Source organism: Meles meles, chromosome 13, assembly GCF_922984935.1.
Source record: "Meles meles chromosome 13, mMelMel3.1 paternal haplotype, whole genome shotgun sequence".
NCBI classification, from domain to species: Eukaryota; Metazoa; Chordata; class Mammalia; order Carnivora; family Mustelidae; genus Meles; species Meles meles.
In genome coordinates, this window is record NC_060078.1 from 73360493 (window position 1) to 73384548 (window position 24056).

General features: G+C 47.3%; 1 protein-coding gene across 4 annotated transcripts in view; it reads right to left on the reverse strand.

Annotated features, from left to right (window-relative positions):
* Positions 1–15869: 15869 nt before the first annotated feature.
* GFRA1 (GDNF family receptor alpha 1) overlaps positions 15870–24056 on the reverse strand; it is a 210783-nt gene continuing 202596 nt past the window's right edge. For all 4 annotated transcript variants that reach the window (XM_046027298.1, XM_046027296.1, XM_046027299.1 and 1 more), the window contains one exon: positions 15870–23374. In XM_046027298.1, coding sequence (XP_045883254.1) covers positions 23219–23374 — 156 coding nt within the window. In that variant the 3' untranslated portion in view covers positions 15870–23218. The remainder of the gene's footprint in view (positions 23375–24056) is intronic.

The following is a 24056-nucleotide window of genomic DNA, read 5'->3' on the forward strand; positions in this document are numbered from 1 at the left end:
TCAAGATGTGCCCCACGGAAAATCTTTGCTCTGTCTCAAGTACAACTTGATCGCCTCTGAGTGGGGCTGGAGTGGCCTCCTCTTCTGTTTTCAGAATCTTGGTATCTGGCCCCTCTATTCCGTGCACCCATGATTTTCAAAACTTTTTGCGAAACCATCTCCAACCAACCAAAATGTTTGTCAAGCACATTATAAATGACTTTTTTGTCCTCAAGGACATGAGAGTGAGCTGTTGATATGATATCTCATTGCCCCCCAGCTATTTTTTTGGTGTAGTTCCTGCACATTTTAATATTCTTCCACATGATTACATTGACACTGATTACAACCTAACCAGAAAACCAAGAAGTTAGCCTTGCTATATCACGACCATCTAATCCTCATACTTGATTCTAATTTCAAGAATCATCATCATCTTTCATAGCAAAAAGATATAGTTCAGGGTCACGTGTCCATTTTTGTTGTTCTATATTTTGGTGTCTTTTCCCTAGTCTTTCCTAAACTTTTATGACCATGACATTTTATAAAATTACAAGTCAGATATTTTATAGAAGATGTCTTAATTGGGTTTTGTCTGCTGTTTCCTCATGATTCAGAGGATATGCATCTTTTGCAGGAATGTCACCAAAGTGTCATGGGTTCTTCTATCCTTCCTCTCGGGTAGCACCTCAATGTGGACTCATCCCATTTCTGATGATGTTAACTTTAACTCTTAGATTAAGGAGGTATCTGTCCTTCCCCACTGTAATGTTACTTTTACTTTTTAAATTAATAAGTATGTTATGGGAAGTTCTTTGAGACCAATTAAACACCCCAGTCTTCATCAAACTTTCAATTCATTCCTTTAGCTCCATCAATATCGACCCATGGTCTCCTATTTTATTCCAATTTATGTATTTTGATATTCAAAATTTCCCAGGTGTGACCAATACTTTCTCCTTCACTTAACATGTCTCCATTATTCTTTGAGTGTTTCCTTGCTTTCTGACCTGAAGTAGTCCAGGCTTGTCCAAAGTCCTAGAATCAGCTATTCATCTAAGGAACACTGCTTTCTTTTAGTGGAGAATGGTGTTTAAAACCAAGATCTGGCTAAGGTGTGTGTTCACTGCCATTGGGATGTCACTGTTCCCAGGCCTGCTGATGGACAGAACAGGGGATGATGTGTATGCACAAATACACACCACTTACACCTATATTTATCTCAGAGTCTATATGTTGAAAACCGTGAGCTTACACAATACTTCCAATTCCAATTCAATACCACAAAGCTCATTCTAATTTTCTCCATTTCTTTATTTGTAATTCTAACAGTAAGAAATGTGACTTGTATTATCCTTTTTTTTTTAAGATTTTATTTATTTGAGAGAGAGAGAAAGAGAGAGAGCATGAGAGGAGATAGGTCAGTGGGAGAAGCAGACTCCCCGCTGAGCAGGGAGCCTGAGCAAGTCCCACTTGAAGTATTTTCTAAATAAATAGAGGCTTTTTCAAAATAAAGTTATTTTAATAGCATGTTACATTAGAAAGTCCCACTTGAAGTATTTTCTAAATAAAGAGGCTTTTTCAAAATAAAGCTATTTTAACACCAAGTTATATTAGAAAACCTAAACTATACATGGAAATTAGCTCATAGAGTATTCTGTTCATTCTGAAACTTAAATCACTGCCCAGTAAAAATATGGATACTTCAAAAGGCACATTTGCTCTGAAATGTTACTGCCACATGTAAACTAGCCCACTGTAGCAGTAGTGTGCTAAATGGCACCCATTAATGTCTCATTATGTAGAAGCTTATTTTAGAAGAGCTTCTACTCTCTTTCAGAACCCACGGAAAGAACAGAGAAAACTTCATTTTCAGTACTAACCACTAAGTAAATTTGCCAAACTTAAGATAAGTGCTCATGATCGGTGTAATCAATTTTTTAAAGAAAGGAACTAATACTAAGAGACATCAAGTTTCTTACTGCTCTTGGTTCCGGGACTCCAGGATCATGATCTGAGCCAAAGGCAGTCACCCAACCAACTGAGCCACCCAGGCGCCCCATGACTTGTATTATCCTTAATACACCAATTACTTTGACCAGTAAACCATAGGTAAACAGTCTCCTGTCACTGCCACCCACTGCACCCACAGCATGGGCTCCCTCCTTATTCTACCAATACTTCTGCACCCTTGCCATGGGGCTCTGCCGCATGAACGTCCTCCAGTGGGGTTGTCCTACTTATCCTGCTTAGGTTCTGACCCTCAATGCAGACTGATCTGTGCAGAAGCCCTCCCCATGGGCTCTGCTTCCCCATGTGAGGCGGTGTACAACCCCACCTCGCCTATATTCGGGTTTTTCTGGTGCCTTCCTCACCTCTCTTGAACACTGGATCCCATGTTGGGCCACCTCTGCACATGACTCGGGTGCCAAAGCCTGTGCAGGGTGACCTTTCTTCCCCCTTGGATATCCAACACCAGGCACAAAGACACACCCCAGCATGAATGTCCTCCTTGCTGCTCTTGGTCTCTGGCATCACACCCATGTCCTGGGCCACTGTGGCTCACCCCTCAATGGTGTGGTCACCTACCTGTCTCAGTCCCATCTACTATCTTTTACATTAAATTGTTGGGGAAGAGGAACAAGAATTTTAAAACTTTTATAGCCCCAGGTTCCTTTCTTCAAATGAAATTTTTATATGTTTATGAAATTATTTTAGCTTAAATGTACATCCTTTTTATAAAGTTAATACATGAAAACAATGAGATTATTAAAAAATTTTAAACTTTTTGAGATCACTTTAGATTTGCAAAAGAATCACAACGGTAGTATATAGACAAATGTACCTATCACCCAGCCACTCCATTAACATCTTAAATAAATTAGATAAATTCTTCAAAACTATGAAATTAATATTCTCACCATACAATTAGTTAAACTGTAGACTTAAGTGTCTCCAAGTTTTCCATTAATGTCCTTTTCCTGCTCCACGAGCCGGAGGACCACATCGCAGTTGGTCATCTTATCTTCCCAGTCAGTGAGGCTGTTTTCATGAATCCAAAACTAAAATCAGCAGTTCTGGGGCATAGTTGAAAACAGATGGCAGAGAGTTGAAGGCAAACCTAATTTGTGTTCATGTGGGTTTAAGAGTATCTCGAATCATACGGATAAGTGGGTACAATTGGAAATATTTGTTTCTTCTATGGCTTACCTGGTCTTCTCAAGGACACTTCTGTTAACCAATATGGCAGGACTCATTGTTCAGACTCCGGAAGAACACATCAACTCAGCAGCACAACTCACCGATCCAGTAGTTTCCAAAATGTTAAAACTTGCTACACAACACATTTGTTTATAGGTGGTTTGGTTACATATTTATGATACTTAAAATACGTTAAGAGTAAAATGTAGAATAAACATTTGCAGGACCCCAGAGGCAACCTTCAGGACCTTGGGGTCTGGCTACATTGCTCATGACACCCTAAAATTTGGATTAACTCAGATATTGGTGAGGAAAGGTCCTGGACTTAATTGCAAGGCCTCTTAGAATTGTATTTTCTCAACAGTGTGCTGGAGTGATGCCTTTGGGCTGTGTCTGTGTCTGTTGACAGTCATGACTGACTGATTACGGTGACGTTGATGAGGACATTGGCCCCTGTTGCATCACAGAGGGTCATCCGTATGAGGCACCTTGGAGCAAATGCTTTTGTATGGTAGATTCAGGAATGGTGGTGCTCCTGTGTTTCTTTTGATCTCATGAGTGCTATCAGTCAGTGACATTGTAATTAGTCCTCCTTTCTTTACTGTTGTCTGCTTTAGACCCCAGCTAGAGTGACAAGAACTTGGGGGGCATGCGTGTTAATGTCTCCATGTTTGTTTACTGTTGCCTCTTCTGTTCTCACAGACTTTAAGTTTTTGTTTGACTAAATTGTATGTAAGCTGCCAAGGTTCCTTGTAGAACCAAGCAAGCATGAAGTCAATAAATAAGGAAGGAAGGAAGATGGTAGATTGATAAGTAGGATAGAAAAGTAGCCAAAAGTGAATTCAGTAACTCCCATGAGCATGTGCCAGGCTGGCGCGTCTATCTACCCAAGGGCCTTTCTTTCGAAAGTTGCTCATTGACTCATGTTGGTAACAATGCCTTACCCTCTTACAGTGTCTTTGTCGTAGCTGATAAGGTAATAGTTTAATATTTATTTTTAAAATAGAGTTGGATGTTCTTTTCATTGTTTGAACTAATGGTTCAACATTTTTATTAAAGGAGAGAGAAATTTCCCACAGTCCCGCCCTTCAAAAAAGAACCATCATTAGTTCATGTTGTGCCGCTCTTGGAGACTTCTGGAGCTGATCAGCCACAGAGGCAGCGCAGCTCAGGGACACAGAGTCTTGTTCTGGGAAAGCTGGATCTCCCTGGGCCTCCTGGTGCACCCGTGCTCCAAAGACTAAAGATTTTGATCTGCCTGGGATGTGTCCTGGCGGGGTACCAGGGCCTCTGCCTCCACTCAGCCCCTTTCCCTGCCTGCTGCCTCCCCCACCGCTGCCCCCTTCAGAGGTTTCCTGGTCAGGACACTGATTTCTGAAAAGGGGCTGCCCTTAGAAGCAGCCCTCTGGTGACAGAGTCGGAGAGACTGGTTCCTGAAGTCGCACTTGTGTCGGGATCCCAGCTCTGCCACTTGCTGTTTCTTGGGTCACAGGATAACACGCCCTTCTAGGCCAGTCGGGAAAGTGGGGCTTCCTGCACTGCCTTCTGATTTCCCTCTTATTTAGAGCAAATGTCTCTAGAAGCACTTAGCTGCGTTCTTGGTGCATAGTTAGCGCCGAGCCAAAATGAGCTTCTCACTCTTGTTTTCACCTTTTCAAGTGAAGCCAGTGGCCGGCCATTCTAGCAGAATCCACGGGGGGTGGATTCTTATCCACTAGGGCCAAGGTGTTCTGTGACCTGAGCCGGAGAGCAGTAACCATCACATCACTGCCTTACCCTAGGCAGTGGGTCACCTCGGCTCCCCTCTCTTGGCAACTATGTTTCCTCGGAGGTGTTTGCAGGTTACAGGCTCATTATTTTTGTTTCCATGTTGGCAGTATTTGTCTGCAAGTCACTTCTCAGTTTTGCCTCCTGCGTGGGTAGAGATTGAAGAAAGCTTAATGCAGTCAAGACCAGATGACACCTGTCTTGCCAAAATAAGGGAAATGACCTTATTTGTAAAGAACACGGACACCAGTATTTGCCAGCTGGAGTTTGGTTCTCCCCTTGTTCTTGCCAAAACCAGACGAGCTTTCAGATGGGCATCTGAGGGGCAGGGATCCGTGGCCCTGGCTGTGGGGTCTGAGACTCACCAGTAAAGAACTCCCCAGAAATTTCTTGGGACTCACAGCTTGGCAAGGACATATGCGATGGTTAAGGGGAAAGAACCTTTTCCTGGGCAAGGGACGCAGGGTAATAAGGTATTTGGCAGTAATAGGAAATGCTGTGTGCATTTTCTCTCAGACGGTGTGCCCCCCCCCCCCCCCAGGACTTTGGCTTTCTGGATACTCTCCGTCATTCTTGTGTTTAGACAGCCTGCCTGTCCCTGCAGGAGTGGTGGCTCCAAGCGGGGCAGGCTTTGCGAAGTGCCTGAATGGTCCAGCTGTGTAGCAAATTAGCATAACTGGCAGGTCCCATCTGTCCAGTTTACACTATGTAAGTGATGCTGCCCTATCTTCTTTTGTTTAAATTCTTAAGATGGTTTGAGTCTCAACTGTGTCATCACGGTAGAGAGGAAAGGACGTGAGCCTTGGACTCTCCCTTCCCCCAAAACGCTCACTAAGGAATGAGATGCATTAAGAAGTCTCATCTGGAAAATGAGGGAGATGATCCTGCCTTCCTTGTGGGCCGTCCTGAGCAGGAGGAACCTCAGGTGCTGGGCTAGTCTCTGGCGTGTGGTGGGGGCCCCATAAGGGTCCCCGAGATCCTTATGGAGGTGCTGGAACTCAGTGAGCCTTTTCTCTCAAGTGGGTGGGGCCGGAGTAAGCCCATCGTGGGGCTGGAGACCAGTATTCTCCATCCCCCGTGCTCAGGTTCTTAGACGCGCTCAGGGACTGGCTGGCTGCATTGCCTTTTAAAGGAGTCACTGGCCACTGTGTTTTCCCAGCATGGCTCTTTGGCGGCAGGTTAAACATCTGGTCCCGGTGCTGGAAGCTTCTCTGAGCATCCACTTCTATCCTCTGCCCCTTTGCTCGGTGTCCCCACGCCAGGGAACTTCAGACATGTTGACATGACAGCATTCCCCAGGAGCTACTATGTAAACGAGGACAGGGAATGTCGAGTGGGAGGATAACAGGACGAGGAGCCCTGCCTACCCCTTTACCTCAGCACTGACCTGGGGAACTTACACCAAAATCTGCAGCGCTTCAGGGAGTGATGAAAGCCACTGCTGTGGACACCTGAAACTCCCTCCCAGAGGGCTCTCCTGGCTTTGCCCTGGGTGCTCACCGAGTGCGGCGGTCAGTGGAGGAATCTTCCTTAACCTCTGGCTGTGTTACTTACCAGTCACTGCCGCTGCCTGCCTTCGGAGCCCACGTCTCAGCTTCCATTGTTGCCCGTGTGACTGTGGGCAAGGGACTTGTTCTCTGTGTCCCAGTTTCTGTATTCTTGGCTCACAGACTGGCCCCATCCACAGAGGGCAAGGAGAGCCCAAGGAAGACACAGGCTACTCGAGATACCCCAGATGGGTTGGGTAGTGGCACATATCTGGGGCTTACCCTGGGGTGCTACAAGGCAAGGGTACCTCCACAGACCTTAGAAGGTTACATAGAGGTTTTCCCTGGGGTCAGCCCATGCACTGTCCAGCTGGTCTCAACACTATATCACTGTGTACAGGCTGTCTCCTTGGGGCAGCTTCTGGGAATGAGGAAGGCAGGTGGAATGCACATTCCGATGATGGGGAGGGAGTGCGACCCTCCACTTGCCGGGGCCCAGCTCATGGGTCAACCAACCATCACACCTTCTCCATGACTTGCCCCAACACACATCTGTAAATTGGGGTTGTGGTGAGGTCAAATCCCGTTGTACACGTAAACTTTACAGCTTGGTGCTTGTCGCGTTATAAATAAGTGTTCGGGGAATCTTAAATAGTGATATATTTGTTATTTATATACACACCATGCCTTTCTTTTTATTTTATTATTATTATAATTATTATTTATTTGAAAGAGAAAGAGAGCAAAAGTAGGCAGAGCAGCCGGCAAAGGGAGAGGGAGAAGCAGGCTCTCCACTGAGCAGGGAGCCCAATGCTGGACTCAATCCCAGTACCTTGGAATCATGACCTGAGCCAAAGGCAGCCGCTTAACTGACTGAGCCACCCAGGCGCCTCTCCCATGCCATTCTTGTTCGATTCTAAACAATCGAGCAAATGTACAGTCTACCGCTCAATATGGGGACCTGACACAGGAGTATTCAAACGCTCGGAGGAATTTTGACTCCAGTATAGCTTTGAGGAACTGTGGTTCGGGCTTCTAGATCATTATTTCTCAATGAGTAGGCTGGACACCATTTCTCTCAGAAGACTCCTGAGTGTCTGCAGATGCCTAGACCCTACCGGACCGACATCTCTGGGTATGGGGCCCAGGAATCAGCATTTCAACATAATCTTCTACGCATGTGCCGCAGAGGACCCCGGATGTGGATGCTAATCCTTGCCTCTGGGTCTATCCTATGCTCACAGGACTTCTCTCAGCCTTGAAACAGTAATCCTTTTGTTCCCTTTCTGTCAGTCTATCTGCATCCATATTTAATTTTGAAAGATTCCTCTACCCTGTGCTGTCATAAATCAGCCCATGCCAGAAATATTGACTTCATCCCCCCCAAAAAAAGTCTTGTGAAGTTATTTATCCTCTGGTTTCAGTCCAGATGTCATTTTGGGGGCATCGGGTCTTTTTAAGTGTCCAGGTCCCACGGGGTAACAGTTCACTTGTAACAACAAAGGCTCTGCATTTTTCATCCATTTATCTTCATGGTGAAGACTTATTTTGGTTCCACAGAGGCAACTAATTAATTACTTAATGTTCTTTTGTATTTTTACCAGCATTAGGCCAAATTTACGTCGTAGAACAAACCATCCATACAGTATGTGTCATAATTACTGTTTTGCAATTTCACACCAGCAAAAATTTATTAAAACTTCACGACTCATTAATAGTAAGTGATCATAATCGCTTAATAGAAAAGGAAAGTGTGCTAATGATGGCAGCCTTGATTAATGTATTTGACCTTAAGTCATGAAGTCAAGTGAAATTAATATCACTGAACGTCGAACATAAGGTTTTTTACAGTGCACATCATTTCAATCATCATAAAAGGCAAATAAACTAGTTTTGAGTTTGACTCGATTGGAAAGCCTTTTAACGCTTCACAACAAATTAAGGGAATGTTAATGAACTCCTATACAATGACAATTAAGTAACAAAATGGGAGTAGATGCAGAAATGGCTCTTTTCTCCCGAGTGCTGGAGGAACGTCGTCCAACTGGCTGCTGAACGTGCAGACACTTTGCTGGGGTACAGCTTTTCGCCCCACAATTTAGTATGTGCAAGGACGAGACTCAGCCGTCCTCCGAAGATTTTACTCTTTCCTAACCAGACAAAGTGGTGGGGGTCTATGAAGCATTATAGCCCAGAAGGATTTTAATCCTATCTGTAAGGACTAGCGGTCCCTCTGGACACCACTGACTGTGTCCTGTGCCCCACGTGCAGATGAAATGTTCTCCTTGGAGGGACTGAGGTCTGGCCTGCCCCTCCCTGGGAAGTCTGCATTCTTCAGAGCCTGGGTGCAGGGGAGGAAACAAAAGGTTCATACTTCCATGGGGCAGGGATTATATTTCTTTGTTTCCCAGACATTGCGCCCATCACATGGCAGGCCTCTGGGGAATTTGTGAAGCAGGGAGGGGCTGAGCCTGGGGGACACTGAGTTCACCCATTCTTTCAGAATGGGTCACAAGTTGTGCGCACAGATCCCCGCTGCATGCCAGGTCTGGGGCCCGGCGTCCCATTCAGTTTCCATAGTCAGTGTTGCCGTCAGTGTTTACGGTCATTCGATTCACCGCAGCGGCTGTTGCCAACACGGGAAGCTGAGAGCAGCCCAGTGAGCTAGGTTCTCTTATTTACAGCTTTTGACACTTGGGGAAATGGAGGTTTGGAGAGGTCAAGAGATTTTGATCGTAGAGTTTCTACTCTTTGCCACCCAATGGGGATAGAAGGGGGAGTCTGTCTTCCTTTTTGGGGGGCATATAAAGCCTTGCTAGGTGGGGAGGCTCATGTTCATAGAGCTAAGCAACAGAGCAAGGTCACAGATGAGCAGAGGAGCCAGTGAGATGCGCTGGAGAGCTGCGGGACACCTGGAGGATAAGAACCCGCTGTATGTTGGAGTGACTTGGAAAGGCTCGCCAGAGGGGAGCTGTGGGTGGGTGTGCGGTGGCCGTGGGTGAGGAGGTCTGCTTGTTTGTGCAGGGAGAAAGTCCGACAGAAATTTGGAAGGCAGTGTGCAGTCAGGGCCTGGTGGCAGTGACGTTCGGGAGAACGTTCTGGAGAGGGAGAGGCAGGGGATAGCCCGTGGGAGAAGGCAGCAGAACAGAAGGGAAGACTGGATGCAAGGGAAGGTAAAGCCCTGCAGGCTCGTGGGACACGGGCAAGGGAAGAGAGGACGAGTCCCGTGAATGCTGGAGTTGGGGTTGGTGACGGGGCTTGCAGGCGTCCCACCCACACTTAACGAGAGAAAGTTGGGTCTTTTCCACTCCACTCTCTTGGACCCTCTGCTCTCCCTCGTGGGTCCTCCTCTGCAAAGGGGCCCAGCCTGGGGGGTTCTGCTTGCTCCCCCTTCACTTCCAGGCACCGGCAAACCCCACCAGTTCTGCCTCCCGAACCCTTCCACTCATCTCCCCACAGCATGAGCACAATAGAGCCTGCCCCGCCCTCCTGAGCATGGGCCACGTCCCAGCCCTAATTGTTCCCTCTACCTCTGGGCCGGCTACAGGCTGAAGGGTGTCCACCAGCCTACCGTGTCTGCAGGGTCCCTGCCACCTCCTCAGCCGCCCGTTTCTCTCCCCAGTCCCTCCACGCTAGCCCATTGGACCGATTGTTCTTTCCGATGCACCATCACCTCCCTTCCCACCTGGGGCTTTCACACCGCTGTTGCCCCTGGATTGCTCTCTCTCCCCCCACTGCTGGTGCTTTCTTAAGGTTTAGGCTTTATACCTGAGGGTGCCTCCTGGGAGACGCTTCCTCTGGTCTCCCAGATTAAAGCTGCTTCCTGGTTCCGTTCGTCCTGGCACCCCATTGATCCCACAGTAATAGCGCCTTACGTGTCTTTGGTCCTTTGCTATGTGCCCACACTGAAAGCCCCTCACCGGAAGTGGCTCACAGCATCCCCAGAGTCACCGGGGGAGGTTGGCCCCGTACCGTCTTCACTTTACAGATGAGGAGACTGAGAGCACGTGTCAGCGAGGACCGCACTTGTCACTGTCATATTTTATTTGTTTACCTTCACAAAGGCTCTCCGGGTACTGTGTACGCTCAATGAGCCTTCCCGGGCCGGGGACCTGTGTGCCACTTACACGGGCAAAATCTGCCATCAGAACTCATTAAAATGTCGCCAGCGACGATGGCCTAAGGAACAATTCTGTTTCACTGTCAGTAAATCCCAAATTAGGAAAAAAAAAATCCAGACACATACTTGAGTTCTTCACATTAAAAGAGGATTACCAGTTTAAAACCTCAGGTTTCCTTAAAGATCTAATCCCTCTGTGGCTTTGAGAAAGGGGGGATTTGCAGGAAGCCTCTTCTGGAGGCGCGGGGTTGCGGGAGCACCCTGAAGTTAGAGACGCAGACCCTCCAGTTGGGCTGCCGGGTTCAGATTTTGCCCCCCACCCCGACCTGTGGGGGCTTTGCCAAGTGACTTAGCTTCCGAGTTTCTCTTTCCTGATCTGCAAAATCAGGAGAGCGGAACCTGCCTCAGAGGCTGTGGTGAAGATTTGCAGGGATGCTCAACGTTACGCCGAGGAATGAGGGGCCCAGGGGAAGCACAGATTCGCTACTGCAGACGAGAAAAGGCAAGAAGCAAGCAGGGACTAAATTAGAAACGGACTCGAGGGTGGGGGCTGTAGGAAGATCTAGAGGCTCCAGGTGGCGCCTGGGTGAGCGGGGCTTTGCGGGCTCTGTGCAGGTGGGTTCCATGAGTTGCACGGGTAGGGCAAAGCTGAATGGGGGGCTCCCTGCAGGGCAGGAAAGGCCAGCTCACCCAGCACCTAGAGGTCACCGGTCCACGTGGGGGCAGCGCTGGCACCTCCCTCATTGCCCCTGTCCCCTGACATTGGTTTGCTACCTGGATGCATGGACTTGTCCAGCGAGGAAGCCACCATCCCACTCCTGTGCTCCATTTGGTGGCCCACCGTGGCTGAGGCACATGGGCAAGGGGACAACATGTAACAAGGTCACTTGGCAGCCCAGTGCTGAGAGTCTGAGGTTGGCTCGCCCCTAAACACAGAAGGGGTTGACCAAAGAACACTTAATACCTATAAAAAAAAAAATGCCTGGAAAAACTCGGCAGAATAGCAGAAGAGAGTCTACAGTTGTGCTCCGCAAAAGTGGACAATTAAAATAGTTGGCAATCCCTGGGTGAGCAGAAAGATGCCAGAAAAAAGGCAGAAAGGAAGCCGAAGGAGAAAGTTCCATCACAGGGGCCGGGGGGCTTGGGGGTGCTGGAGTGAGGGCTGTAGAGGCTTCCCTGCCACTGGCCGGATGAAAGCCTTTCCGGGTCTCGTCCTTCTGCATCCACGAGATGGGGAAAATCAACGAGCGGCCACCCTCCATGGGTGGAGTCAAAGGAGGACATGTATGAAGGTGCTCTGTGAACCAAGACGACTTCTAAGTTGAGGAGATGCTATCCGAGTACCCAACGCACCCTCCAGGGACAAAAACATCTTGGAAGAACCAAAACAAACAAGCATTGTATCCGAGTGTGGCTGCTTTGCTGTTCTGATGCTGGGTACTTGCGGACGAGGGTGGTGTCAGGGATTCAAGGTCCACGGACCACGAGGGGAAACAGACGCGGACGAGAACCACGTCTGGTAGGAATGACCTTCTCATTGTCGGTTGTATATTTTCTTTTCCATTTGGGCACAATTTTCTGAAGCTGGAATGACATCCTTGCAAATGAAGGAGTGGAGCCCACGTTCCATCCTAAGTAGATGCCCCAGTCCGAGGTAGGACTGTGACGACTGCTTTTGGGTGTTTGCTAGAAGCCTGCCTCCACCACAGGCTCTCCTCCCCCGTCTCCATGTTTTCTAGGTGGGGGCAGAGTGGGAGGCGGCAAAACTTAGGGCAAGGCAGTGATTTCACGGAGCCGGTCATCCTGCCAGGCAGATCTGGCTGCTCTCCTCCAGCACTGCCCCGGGGGCCAGAGCGCCCACTGTCTGCTGTCATGAGTCCAAAGACAGCAGCGGCCCAGGGAGTGACGGCAGGGGATCTGATTAGGGAGAGTTGGCACCCCCGAGTTGGAGCCGGGCCAAGCACTTCCAAAGTTGTGCAAGAACAGGCCAGCTATGTTTTTCTGGGCACAGTCTGTGGGTAAATTAGATCTTTAAAACACTTAGGCAGGCTTTTGTCACTTGGTGTTAACTGTGTACCTTGCAACTACTTTAATTGGTTCCGTGTCTAGAATGAGGGACGGAAATGGAAGTGTGACTCTCAGGGGATCAGTCCTGGCTCTCCGATGGCTTGTCATATTTCTTTTTTAATCTGCTCTTCTCTTCCTTAAGGTGAGGGAGGTAATCTAATTATCTTTTTGAAGACAAGCTCATGCCGCAATATGTCGGTTTGGGCTGCTCTTATAACATGGCCCCGAGTGTGGGTGGAGGGAAATGAAACGGGGATGTAGGGTGAACCTGTGAGTTCTCCTGCTCCAAAGCCAGGAGACATTGCCTCCGCAAGGCGTGAGGGAGTGAACAGGTGAAATGGGCAGTGGTGTCGGAAAACTGAATCTGAGCCCCACTCTACCTCCCTGGGCTGTGTGACTTTGCGCTAGTCACTTGCTGTCTCTGAGCCTCTGTCTCTTCAGTTGCAAAATTAGATTGATTCTGTCTTGGAGTGGGCAGGAATGAGATCACATGCCCAGAGCCCATCCATCCTAGTGTTGGGGAGTGGGGCGCGTGGTGAGCGCTCAGTAACCAATGGCATTTATTATTGGGCCTTTATTACCATGAGCCTTCTGTGGCACTGTCCACAAACCAATCCTTGACAGTCTTGTCACAAGAGAGCTGACCCAGTCTCCCTGTCCATGTAGAGCTAACTCACCCTATGTCAATGACCACAAAGTGAGGAATTACTAAAAACCCTCCAGGATACACTGTATGCACAGTGCCTAGAAGGTGCCTCTTTCCCAAATTGCAGCAATTCATCCTGAAAGAGGTTCTGTGGGGCAGACGCTCCCTGCCTCCTGGGCTGCGTGGAGCTTGGCTGGATGAAGGAGAAAATTCTGGTCCTGGGAGTGCTCTGAGCCAGGGCTGCACCTGCCTCTTTCCTCCAAAGAGCAAAGGCCAAACTTTGACTGGGTTCCAGCAGCTACAGAGTTCATCCTTCCTTTATCTTTTTTTTTTCTTTAATAAACAACTAGTTAAAAAAAAAACAAAACGGTACACAAACATGGCAAAAACTATATCTAGGTAGAATCTATCCATCCAGCTATCATCACTTATCCATCCATCCATCATCCCCCCACCCATCCACCCATCCATCCATCCACCCACCCACCCATCCACCCATCCATCCATCATCCCCCCACCCATCCATCCATCCATCCATCCATCCACCCATCCCTTTATTGTCTATCATCTACTTATTCTCTATCTATCATCTATTTATCAACTAATCTATGTTGCTACTATGGATACAAGGAGGACCATATTTTCCTTTGTTCTGTACTTTGCCTTTCCACTGAATAAACCACAGACCACTTCCAGTTTCAGTGGGTCTATATCTACTTTTTACAAATGGCGGCACAACATTCCCTTGTCTAGAAGCACCATGAGTTCTTTAACCAGCTGGCTACTGATGGGCATTTGGGTGGTGGCAAGGACTTCCCTATTACAAATTATCCTGCAATGGCAATCTTTTTGCATAGACCTTGGCACATGGTGTAAGAAGGCAAGGTAAATTCTTTGCAGTGGAATTGTTGGCTCAAAGGGGATGTGGATTTTAAATTATGATCACATTGTCAAATGGTTTTCTTAAAAAGATCATCCCTATCTATATACCCACCCAAGGTGTTCTCAGGCCAAATGCTCCCCTTATCTTTTGAACATGGTGAATTCTTGGCCTCGCAGCCGAGATGCGGGAATCTTCGTGAGGATCAAAGCAGGCGGTGCGGCCAGTGGCGCCGGTGTCTGTGACTTTTACGGATACTCCGCTCCTATCTCTCACATCGCTGTGTTTTTGTTTATGCTTTATTTATATCAGCCAACACAAGCAGCCCTGTATCTTGTTCCTGTCACAGATTTTATTCACTTTCTTGGCATTTCTCTCAGGGTTTTATTAGTCATTTCTTGTTCCAGCTCCTAAAATTTCTATCACCTGCATCCTGGGGATCTGGCTGTATGGAGAAGGTAATTAGAATACTAACGGCCTGGGGAGGGAAGCCTGATGCCCCAGGGCACCGTTCTTTCCCCATTTCTGCTAGGATTCAGGGAACCTCAGAGTCCTGCCCACCCCCAGGGGCCTGCCCCCGATGCGGACATGAGGGGCTTCATTTCTCGGGGAAGGAACGTGGGGCAGCCTGAGGAACCCCAAGCCAGGAGACATGTTGGAATCTGGGGTTTTGTTACACTTCTAAAACACAGGGCCCAGACCCAAATGCTCACGAACTTTTTATCTGAATTATGGAGCCCAGTAGAAATCATTCTAAACTTGGTCATTGGAAGGTAGATCCAGGAGACAAGGGAGTAGGAAAGCCCAGTTGAATTTAAAAAAAAAAAATTTTTTTTTCATAAAATTGTGTGCTACAGAGAACCGCCTGTGAAATGCAGGCTCTGTCCTGTACTAGGCCAGGTCTTCTTGCTGTGCCGTGGATTGCCAAGTCGCAGACTGAAGCGAACAACGCTGGTGATGTTAATTACTGTGTTTTGTGCTCCAATATTTTGCCTTAAAACTCCTGATAGTGATAAGGTGCCAGAGATTACAACCTCCCAGCGAGTCCTATTTTGAGCTATCAGGACCCTGATGCTATTGCCCACGTATCAAACACAGCCTCATGCAGTGTAAAGTAACTTTTCCTTGCCAGGCACTGGGCGATAGCCTGGAAATTGGGAAAACAACCTATTCTGTCTTTACTTTTTATCCAGATACTATTTGTAAGTTTACACAAATAATTCAACATTTATGATAGTATCTAAAGAATTCACTAGTCCTATCCTCTAATTACAGAACTGTATGTTGAAGACATGATATAAACATCTGGTCTGGCCCTCCGCAAACCCTGGTTCCTTTTGGCATGCATATGGGAGCTATTCGGTTGGGTTAAACCAGTGGCTCTCAGTCAGGGTGGTTTTGCTAGCCCCCTCCCAGGGGGCTGACAGCATCTTGGGTGGGGGGGTTGCTACTGTCATCTAGTGGGACGGGGCCAGGGTTGTAAACATCCCACAACGGACAGGACCAGACGATCCCTTCCTACCTCCAAGACAAAGAATCATCTAGAAGTATCTAGAAGCATCAACCACATTTGGTCCTCCGGAATCTTATCTCCTCTGCTGTCAGAAAGCCCCCGTATCTTGATACTGGGAATCTCCAAGCATCTGCAGACTTCAAGATCATTTTCCAATGAGTTCAGGTAAAAGAAAAAGACACTATCACTATAGTTTTGTTTTTTTAAAAAAAGAAAACAATGTTTATTAGGGTATCCTGGGGTGGAGGACCCCTGAACAGATTACATACGTACATTCTGTAGTGCTCAAGCAATATGTTAACAGAAAATCCAAACATCACAAAACCATTTCCAAAGTCCAAAGAGCAAAACTTGTACTTCTCTATGTAGGTGTTGTTCCATGGGTATTGGTGGCAAAGGACACTGCAGACAGCGGTATGAGGAAGCTGTGTGGGGATGGCCCCAGAGAACGCACAGGTGCCGCAGGAAAGCAGAGACACATGGCGATGAGACACGCGTGTTGTCTGGTACAAGTGGGAAACTCAGGAAACACAGGATGGCAAATGGAGACCAGGAGGGAAGTCACTCATCTGGATCCTCTCCTAAAGGGAGGCTTTTGTGAAGCTCACTACAGCCCTCACCCCAGCTCTGATGAGGCTGGGTGTCTGACAGAAGTCTAAAACCATCCTAAAAACCAAAATCCTCATGGCTGGCTAACCTACACGAAACAGAAGGAACAGAAGCTGAGACATACCCTGTGGTTAGGAGTAAAAATGCAACACCATCTAAAAGAATAAACTTGAAAGCCCACACCCCGAATCTCACACAGCTTCTCCACGGGAGGCGGATTAAACAAGAGAAAATAATTTCAATATCTAAGGGATAGCGCACAGGAGAACAGAAAACTCTTTAAAGAAAACTCTGTGGTGAAAAGCATTCCCCCTCCTCCCTTGGGGGAGAAAGAGAGAGAAAAGAGAGATAATTAGAAGAAATATAAGGCCCTGGATTTCACACTTCTGAAACCATTTCTTCAACCCTCTGAGGACAATCAGCTATTTCTGAATCTAGAAAAGTCTCATTACGAGAAGACCGCAGCCACATAAGGCACGGACATCCGTGAGTGGGTTCTCCAGTTCCCATTCTCTCTCTTTCCCACATTTCAGAAATGCTTTCGGCTAAAGCTAAAAAATAAAAAGGCAGATTCCAGATCAAGCACGCTCTGCATACCAGGAAGATAATAGCGGATCCCGCAGCCCTGGGGAAGTTGTGACACGGAGAGAGGAAGGGAGCTTTTGTGATGGAGCCGTGTGTGTCAGATGTCCTGCCGGGCCCCCGTGACAGGTGACAGACCTTTATCCACTCAAAAGAGACTTGCGTTTCTTCTACCCACGGCATCGCCTGGGTGTTCCAATTCTTTATCCGACTTTACTCTAGTCTTGTAATCTGAGTTTTCTTTGCTGCCACCAAGGGTCTTTGCGTACTTTCAAAGTTTTGCTGTTTGAAGGAACACTGCTCTACCTGCTTTCCTGCGCTAGAGCAGCTCTGATGTCTCCTGTTCCCACCTGCACTGCGGCTGGGGCCTGACAGCTGGGCCAGGGCCACGGACATGGCCACCTGGCTGTGCTCACGGCGCCCTGAGGCCTCCAAGGCTGACCCCACTTGGTACCCTGTGGCAGTCTGCCCCCCTTCTCCATGTTGCTTGAGCTGTGCCGGTTGCTTGCTACTTCTTAAGGACCGAGTCTGGAAGGTGGCTTCTTGTACGACTTACAAGGAGTATTTAGGTTCTCTGAAGGACGTTAAAGTGAAGGATTCTGCCATCCAGAAAAGATGGGTAATTCCGCAGGCCGCTGTCAGACGGCCTTGTCCTCTCAAGTTACTCGTGGAGGAGTTTCGGTCCTAAAGGAGGGTTCACTGTACTAGAGCAGATGGTCCATAGATGCGCTGATCTGAAGACCACCTCTTTGCTTCTCAGGATGCTGGCACAGGACCGGGCTTGGTCCGGGCTTGGTGGAGAGGTCCACCTTTCCAGCCAGCATCCTGCACTTGACGCAGATTGAAATATCAGCAGACCCGCGGGCTAATTTCCCATGGAATCAGTTCACCGCATTTGGGGTCCTGTCCTTTCTGGGACTGGCTGGTCCTGCTCAGCTCGTCCTGGGGACAAACGCTAATTTTTCGTCTCTCAGCAGGAAACACGGTCAGCAGATTTAAAGCTGCTTTGATTCTAAATATTGTGTTCGACACTTCCTTCCAGGTCAGCCTCAGTAGCTTTGGCTGTCATGTCCGAGAGCTCAGCGCTGGCGAGACAAGGCCGGCGGACCAGTTCTTGCTACCGTGTTACAGAATGAAGCCTTTCGACGCCCCCAAATTTTTCATTCACCCAATGTTGTTTAAGTACCTACCGTGAGGCATGCTTCTTCTCAGGGCAATCTGGGGGGAGCTCCGGGAAGAGACGTTCAGATGGAAGAAGGGGCTGACGGTCTCTGGCCAGAATCTTGGTATTCTTTATGAAATGGAAGTGGGGAATGGTAAGAAAACCCAGGCTGGGATGAAGAGAAGAAAATCCGAGAAAACCTTTTATTGACGCTGGTGCTGGTTTTGGCAGCTGCCCGGGAGCAAAAATAAACTCTTGATGGCAGGTAGACAAGACGCTGATACTGGCACCTGCGAGGGGCAGACAGCCCAAGTCGCAGCTGCGCCGGTCAGATGAGCCTGGAGACCTCAAGGGGTGAGGACCTCAATGGCTGGTAACGGGGCTGCGGTTCTCTGCAGGCGGTTTATTGAAACAGGATTTGGGCGCCTCCCCACCCCTCTGGGCTGGATCTCAGAGCACTCAGAAGCGCAGGTGATGCTTCCCGGGGAACCACCCCAGGCTGTCTCCGGGAGGGGGGAGGGAGAGAGCACTGGGAGCAACAAAGGGATGCCTGGTGAGGATGAGCAGACAAGACCATTCCACAGCTAAGGAGAGGAAGCTCAGAAGAGGGGAGGACTGGATGGAGGAGTTTCCTGCTTGGGGGATTAACATCACCCTCAGATTGCTTGACTCCTGAAAGAAGCGTGGGTTCAAAAAGCCAGGGTTCTATGTACAATGGGCGTCTGGCAGAAGAATGAATCTGGGCAAGACTACATTTAGAATGATTCGGATGAAAAATCGACCGGGAGGGACCCTATTCAACAGTTAAGTGATAAAGAACAGGAATGGGCACTGGGACACCCATAATCGATGTGCAAGAGGTCAGAGTCAGCCCATCATCTCAAGACAACTCCCCTTGTGAAATGAAATGGCCCCCCAGACAGGCACAGCCCAGAATGGAGGCAGCGGCAAAACCACAGATTGAAAGCCTCTGCCGGGAGAACATGTTCTGATGTAGAGTCCTCAAGGAGAATTCTAGACAAGAGACTCAGAACAAATGGTCACTCGAGAAGAAGAGTTGGGTCAATCAGGAAGTGTCAGATATGTACATGAGATGCCTCTCTTAGGGATAAGAGGAAAACGAAGCTGCTAAGGGTTTCCGAATGAATCCTCGGTTGTTTTACAGTTTTAGAATTTCTAAAAAGAAGTATCTTCCCATGTCGTCCAGATATCAGCTCTGGCTTGCTTTCCACAAAGACACGGCTGTCTAATTCAAGGGACTCCGGCTATTCTTGTGAGGACGAAGTTCCTATATGGATCGGAAAGGAACACCAGTGGACCGCACAACCCTTACACCCATGGCACCTGGCCTCCTGCTGCGCCTTGATTTTGCTTCATGTCTCCCAACTTCCTGAGTTCGGGGCAGATGGTTCCTTCTGTCCTCCCTGTTCCCAGCCCCTTGGTAAGTCACGCCCATCTGCTGCCATTGCTTTTTGGTCTTTCTCGAAAATGTTGGTCTCCCATAGTCTCATTTGCTTAACCAAAGAACAGAAGCAACAAAGATCACAGGGATACGAATCCAGGAGGTCAAGAACAGCGTTGAAAGGGAAATAGAAAATGTGAGTTCATTTAAGCAGCCCTTTTCTGGTCTACAGTTTATTGACTCAAATAAGTCACGCATGTCGGACTGCATGAATGAAAACTATTTTCCAAACAATAGCTCCTCCAAGGCCACTATTCTGTAAATAGTAACAACAGAAAAACATTTTTGCTAGATTCTAAGAAAAGAATTTGCTAATTATACAAACTCCCAATGCTTTTACATCTCTTTTCCCAATAAGCACTTAACACTGACTCAAAAATGCTTCCCCTTTCCTCCCTTCCCAGTTCAGCAGATGGAGTGTTTGGGAGTGTCAATTTAGATGGAGTACAAAGGGACAAGCAGGCGACAGGATGCCGTTGGAGAGGACCCATCCTCGGAGCATATGGACGATACCAACAGTCTTCACAGAGACCAAATTCAAGGCCACAGCAGCTCTGGGGAAACCCTGTCCCGTATTTGATGAACTCAAAGATTGCTTCCAAGACATTTTTTACTATAAGATAAAGAATTGTTAAATGCATATTTTTTTTCTTTTATGAAAACCACACTCTTATGAGAGTCTGGATACAGTTCACTATACTTAATAAAAAAATAATCTGTGTAACTCTTAACTCAGACCCTAGGGGCTTGAAAAAAATCTGATGTGGGAAAATAAACATGGAAGGGGCGTTCCGAATCCTTCTCTGTATTGTGCACTTCTTCCCTCATGTGCTCTATTCAAACAGATCGTGGTTAAAGATACTCAACACCAACGTGGAATGAATGTGCTTCCAATCAGTTTGGCAGCAGGTCCCTTTTTTCCCATTCTCGCAATAAGCAGCAGGTCAAGTCTTGACCATGTTCTACGTGGACCTAAGTTACCATTTCTGTGTTGTCAGAATCAGCTACAATGAGGCGCTTTCTGCAAGAGGCCCAAACCTCAGCAGATGGCCCTTGCATCTGGTGAGACCCCAAATGCAGGGACTGAGGGACAGGAAGTAATGCTTTTTAATGTCAGTATTGCCGCACAAGGAAGTCAAAGATTTAAGTCACTTGCCTGCGTTAGTCCCAAGGCAAGGGATGATGGTGTTTCGGGTCCACTGTGTTCAACTGGGAATCACGCTGAATGGCAGAAACACCTGCTTGGCATGAATCTGTAAGAATCTCTCTAACGTGTTGTCATTGAACATCCTTTCCCCTGTTTATTTCATCAGCAATTTATTTTCAAGTTTAGAATTTGGTAACTCTAATATGCTTCTATCTGAGAAGAAAAATGAGATCTTTGTTGGTGATCGATGAGGCTTTCCCAAATTTAATTTATGGGTTGCACATCCCCGTGTTCTTCACTGAAGGCTACCCTTGTTAGCTCTGATAACTCCTATTTCCTCTTCGGTCATCTGAAGCTAATTACAACCGCTGCTTACCACAGAAGGAATCAATAGCTTTCTATAGTAGATCACATAGAATCAGACCCATATGCAATTAGTCTAGTGTAGATACACAGAGATACCTTAATTAAAACAAAATATGCTCTGTAAGAGATAGGCTTTCATAGAGGACCGGAATTCCAAATGTTCCGACACATTTAACGTGTTTATTCAAAGTAAGTCTTTATGGAACCTTTCACTAATCGAATCTGTTTGATGAATTTTCCTTGGAAACATTTTAAACTGAAGAAACACGGAACTTAGTATTATACATTTATGTTTATTAACATTTGGATATAAATGTACTTCAAACACCAATAGAGCTAAAAGACTATGCTTTTATCTTGGATTGAGTAGATTTCCCACCCCAGTGATTTGATTAATTCTTACAAGGCAAACATCAGCGGGCAAAGGGGATCAGTATGAACTGTGCACCTTGGGTTCCTCCTCCAGCCCCTCTACTGATGTGGGGAGAAGTAATGCTCCCAGCACTCCAGTCGGGTGGATACTCCTCTTCTCTACTCAGTGTTGGAGAAGCATGGCTCCTAGCGCTCCATCACTGTAGATTCTGAATGTCACCATCAACCAGACTTCACAAGCGCACTTCAAGGTCTACTCGTTTCAGGATGGGGAATGATGGAAGGTGATGTGCGGTGAACAAGCCACATGCCTTGTTTCCAGAGTCTTGTTCTGGTCCGCGAATCTTTTGCCGGCCAATTCATCTCTACACACCTATTTCTGGTCTTCTTGATCCACAAGCCTTTCTTTCCACACGGTCAGTCCCAGTCTGTCATGGAGGACGCATAACAAGACACGGGTTGACTCCTGATGACCTTCGGACTAAATCCCTCTAAACAGTAGCCAGGTCATCACCGCTGAGAGTACAACCCTTAGGAAAACAACTGCGTACCCCAGCATGGATCAGCTTCAGAAGAGAGGGCGGCACATTCCTGTCCCCCAGCCCAGTCAAACCGGCCTGTGTCAAGTAACATGGAAGCCGAGGTCCTGGATTATGTCAACCGGCACACATGCCGTCGGCCACTGCAGAGCATTTACAAGGGGCCGCCAGTTTCCTCACAGATATGCAAGCTTGTGTTTCGAGAAATGACAAAAGACAACACTTGGCTGCTCTGTTTCCTCCTGCCTGTCCACAGTTACGTGATGCAGAGCTTTCTGCTAAAGCACAAGGCTCCTCAGGGTCTGCTTCTGAAAAGCTGTCTTCGTGAAGTTAATATTGGAGCTACCACTATTTAGGAGAGGAAAACGAGCTCTGTATTTTGTGTTAAATCCTCAGTAAAAAAATGAAGACAATATCATTACTTTCAAAATATAGAAAGCCAATAGTTGAAATCATTTAGTAGTAAAACTTTTTTCTACATATAACCTCATACATGTGAAGAGTATTAGAATGACATGTCAGCTATATTTGCCTCTTGTTAGTGAAAGGGCTTCTCCCTCAGGTAAGGCTTAGGTCATTCAGTGATCAAGGTACTGTGAAGTTGCCCTTACGCTTGCCCTTCTATTTGACTAGAAGACAGAGACTACATCTGGATGAGATAGGTGTCTTTTGTTTGGTAGGAGAGCGCAGAACTCTTCACAGTACACAAACTGTGGAAAATGCCAGTACATATAGAAAGGGGAACACTGGCGCAAGCTCGTTTGCATGAAGTCCCTCAAGATCCTCTGGATGAGAATCTTTGCTTTGTGACAAAATAAGCTTGCACCCGCCCATGGCAGGCTAAAGTGATGTCATCAGAAACCAAAGCCATTACAGGAGATACGGACGATTTTTTACAAATACTAAATCCTTCTCTTGCTAGGAAAGGCCAGAATTAAATTATTAAAATCATCCCTATCATCATCAGGTCAAACATGGGCCCAGTTGGTTTTACAGCCAAATTCACGCACTGCCCCTCAACAACACAGCAGGCCCCAAAGCTTTTTCAGTATGGAATGTAGCACTGTATTGGGTAGCCCACAGAAGCCCTAAGGATCACAAGAAGATTTCATAAAAACAAAAAACAAAAACAAAAACAAAAGAAAAAAAAAAAAAAGAAGAAGTAGAAGAAACAAAAGAAAAAGTTCCAGTTGGATGAAACTGTTTTCTCAGTATCTCAACTGGGCTCCTAAAACTGGAATTTCCGATACACAAGAGGACAGGAAACAGATAGCTTGGTTTTTGTCTTTTTACACGTCCATACTGTTGTTTAAATGCAGCTACGATGTTTCTGCCCAAGATAAAGATAATAAGGTGGACAGGGTGGTGACCACCAGAACCAGCAGTGGGCTCAGACCGCAGCTTGGAGGAGCAGCCATTGATTTTGTGGTTATGTGGCTGGAAGGACCAGCAAGACCATTCTTTTCGTAATCACGCTGTAAGAGAGAATATTTTCATTGTCACCCACTGCATGTATTTCTCCCATCCCAGTATATTTTAGTCACACTCTTTCTCTCTCCCACCTCCAACTCTACCTAGCTGTAGCACTCACCCAAGCTGACCTAAGACAAGACCACGGAGACTTCAATTCCCTGACTTGTAGTTTTACGGAAAGAATCATGAATCTGGGTGAGAACTGGATATACAGACTTATAGAGTTTATGATAAACTGGCCAACGCCTGCTACTTGCTCCTCCACTATGGATTTTACTGAAATCCATTTGTGGGACAGCTTTGCGTCTTCCTTCCCTCCTCCTTCTGGATCTCCCTGTAGCTAGGGGAACGTGGAATGCTCCTCCTGGTACTGACTGAGGAGGAAGCTCACTGTCCCTCCCCATCCTGGAGGAAGGGCAGGAAAAATCATCTTAGAAAACTGGTCCAGACAAGTGTCAGTTCACGTGGAGCTGGGCCACAAATCGCACTGAGATGGGCAGGACAGTCTACAGCTTTTCTCTCCATTTGTCCTTTCAACCCCAGATTTTCTAGATGAAGACGCCTGCCCCGCACATCACTGGGACAGCCCACACCAGAACCCTGGCTTTCAGACTCCCAGTTGGCACAGCTCTCCTTCCCTAAGGTGGATGCCTCCGTCCCCACCACAGCATCCACTCAGTCCCA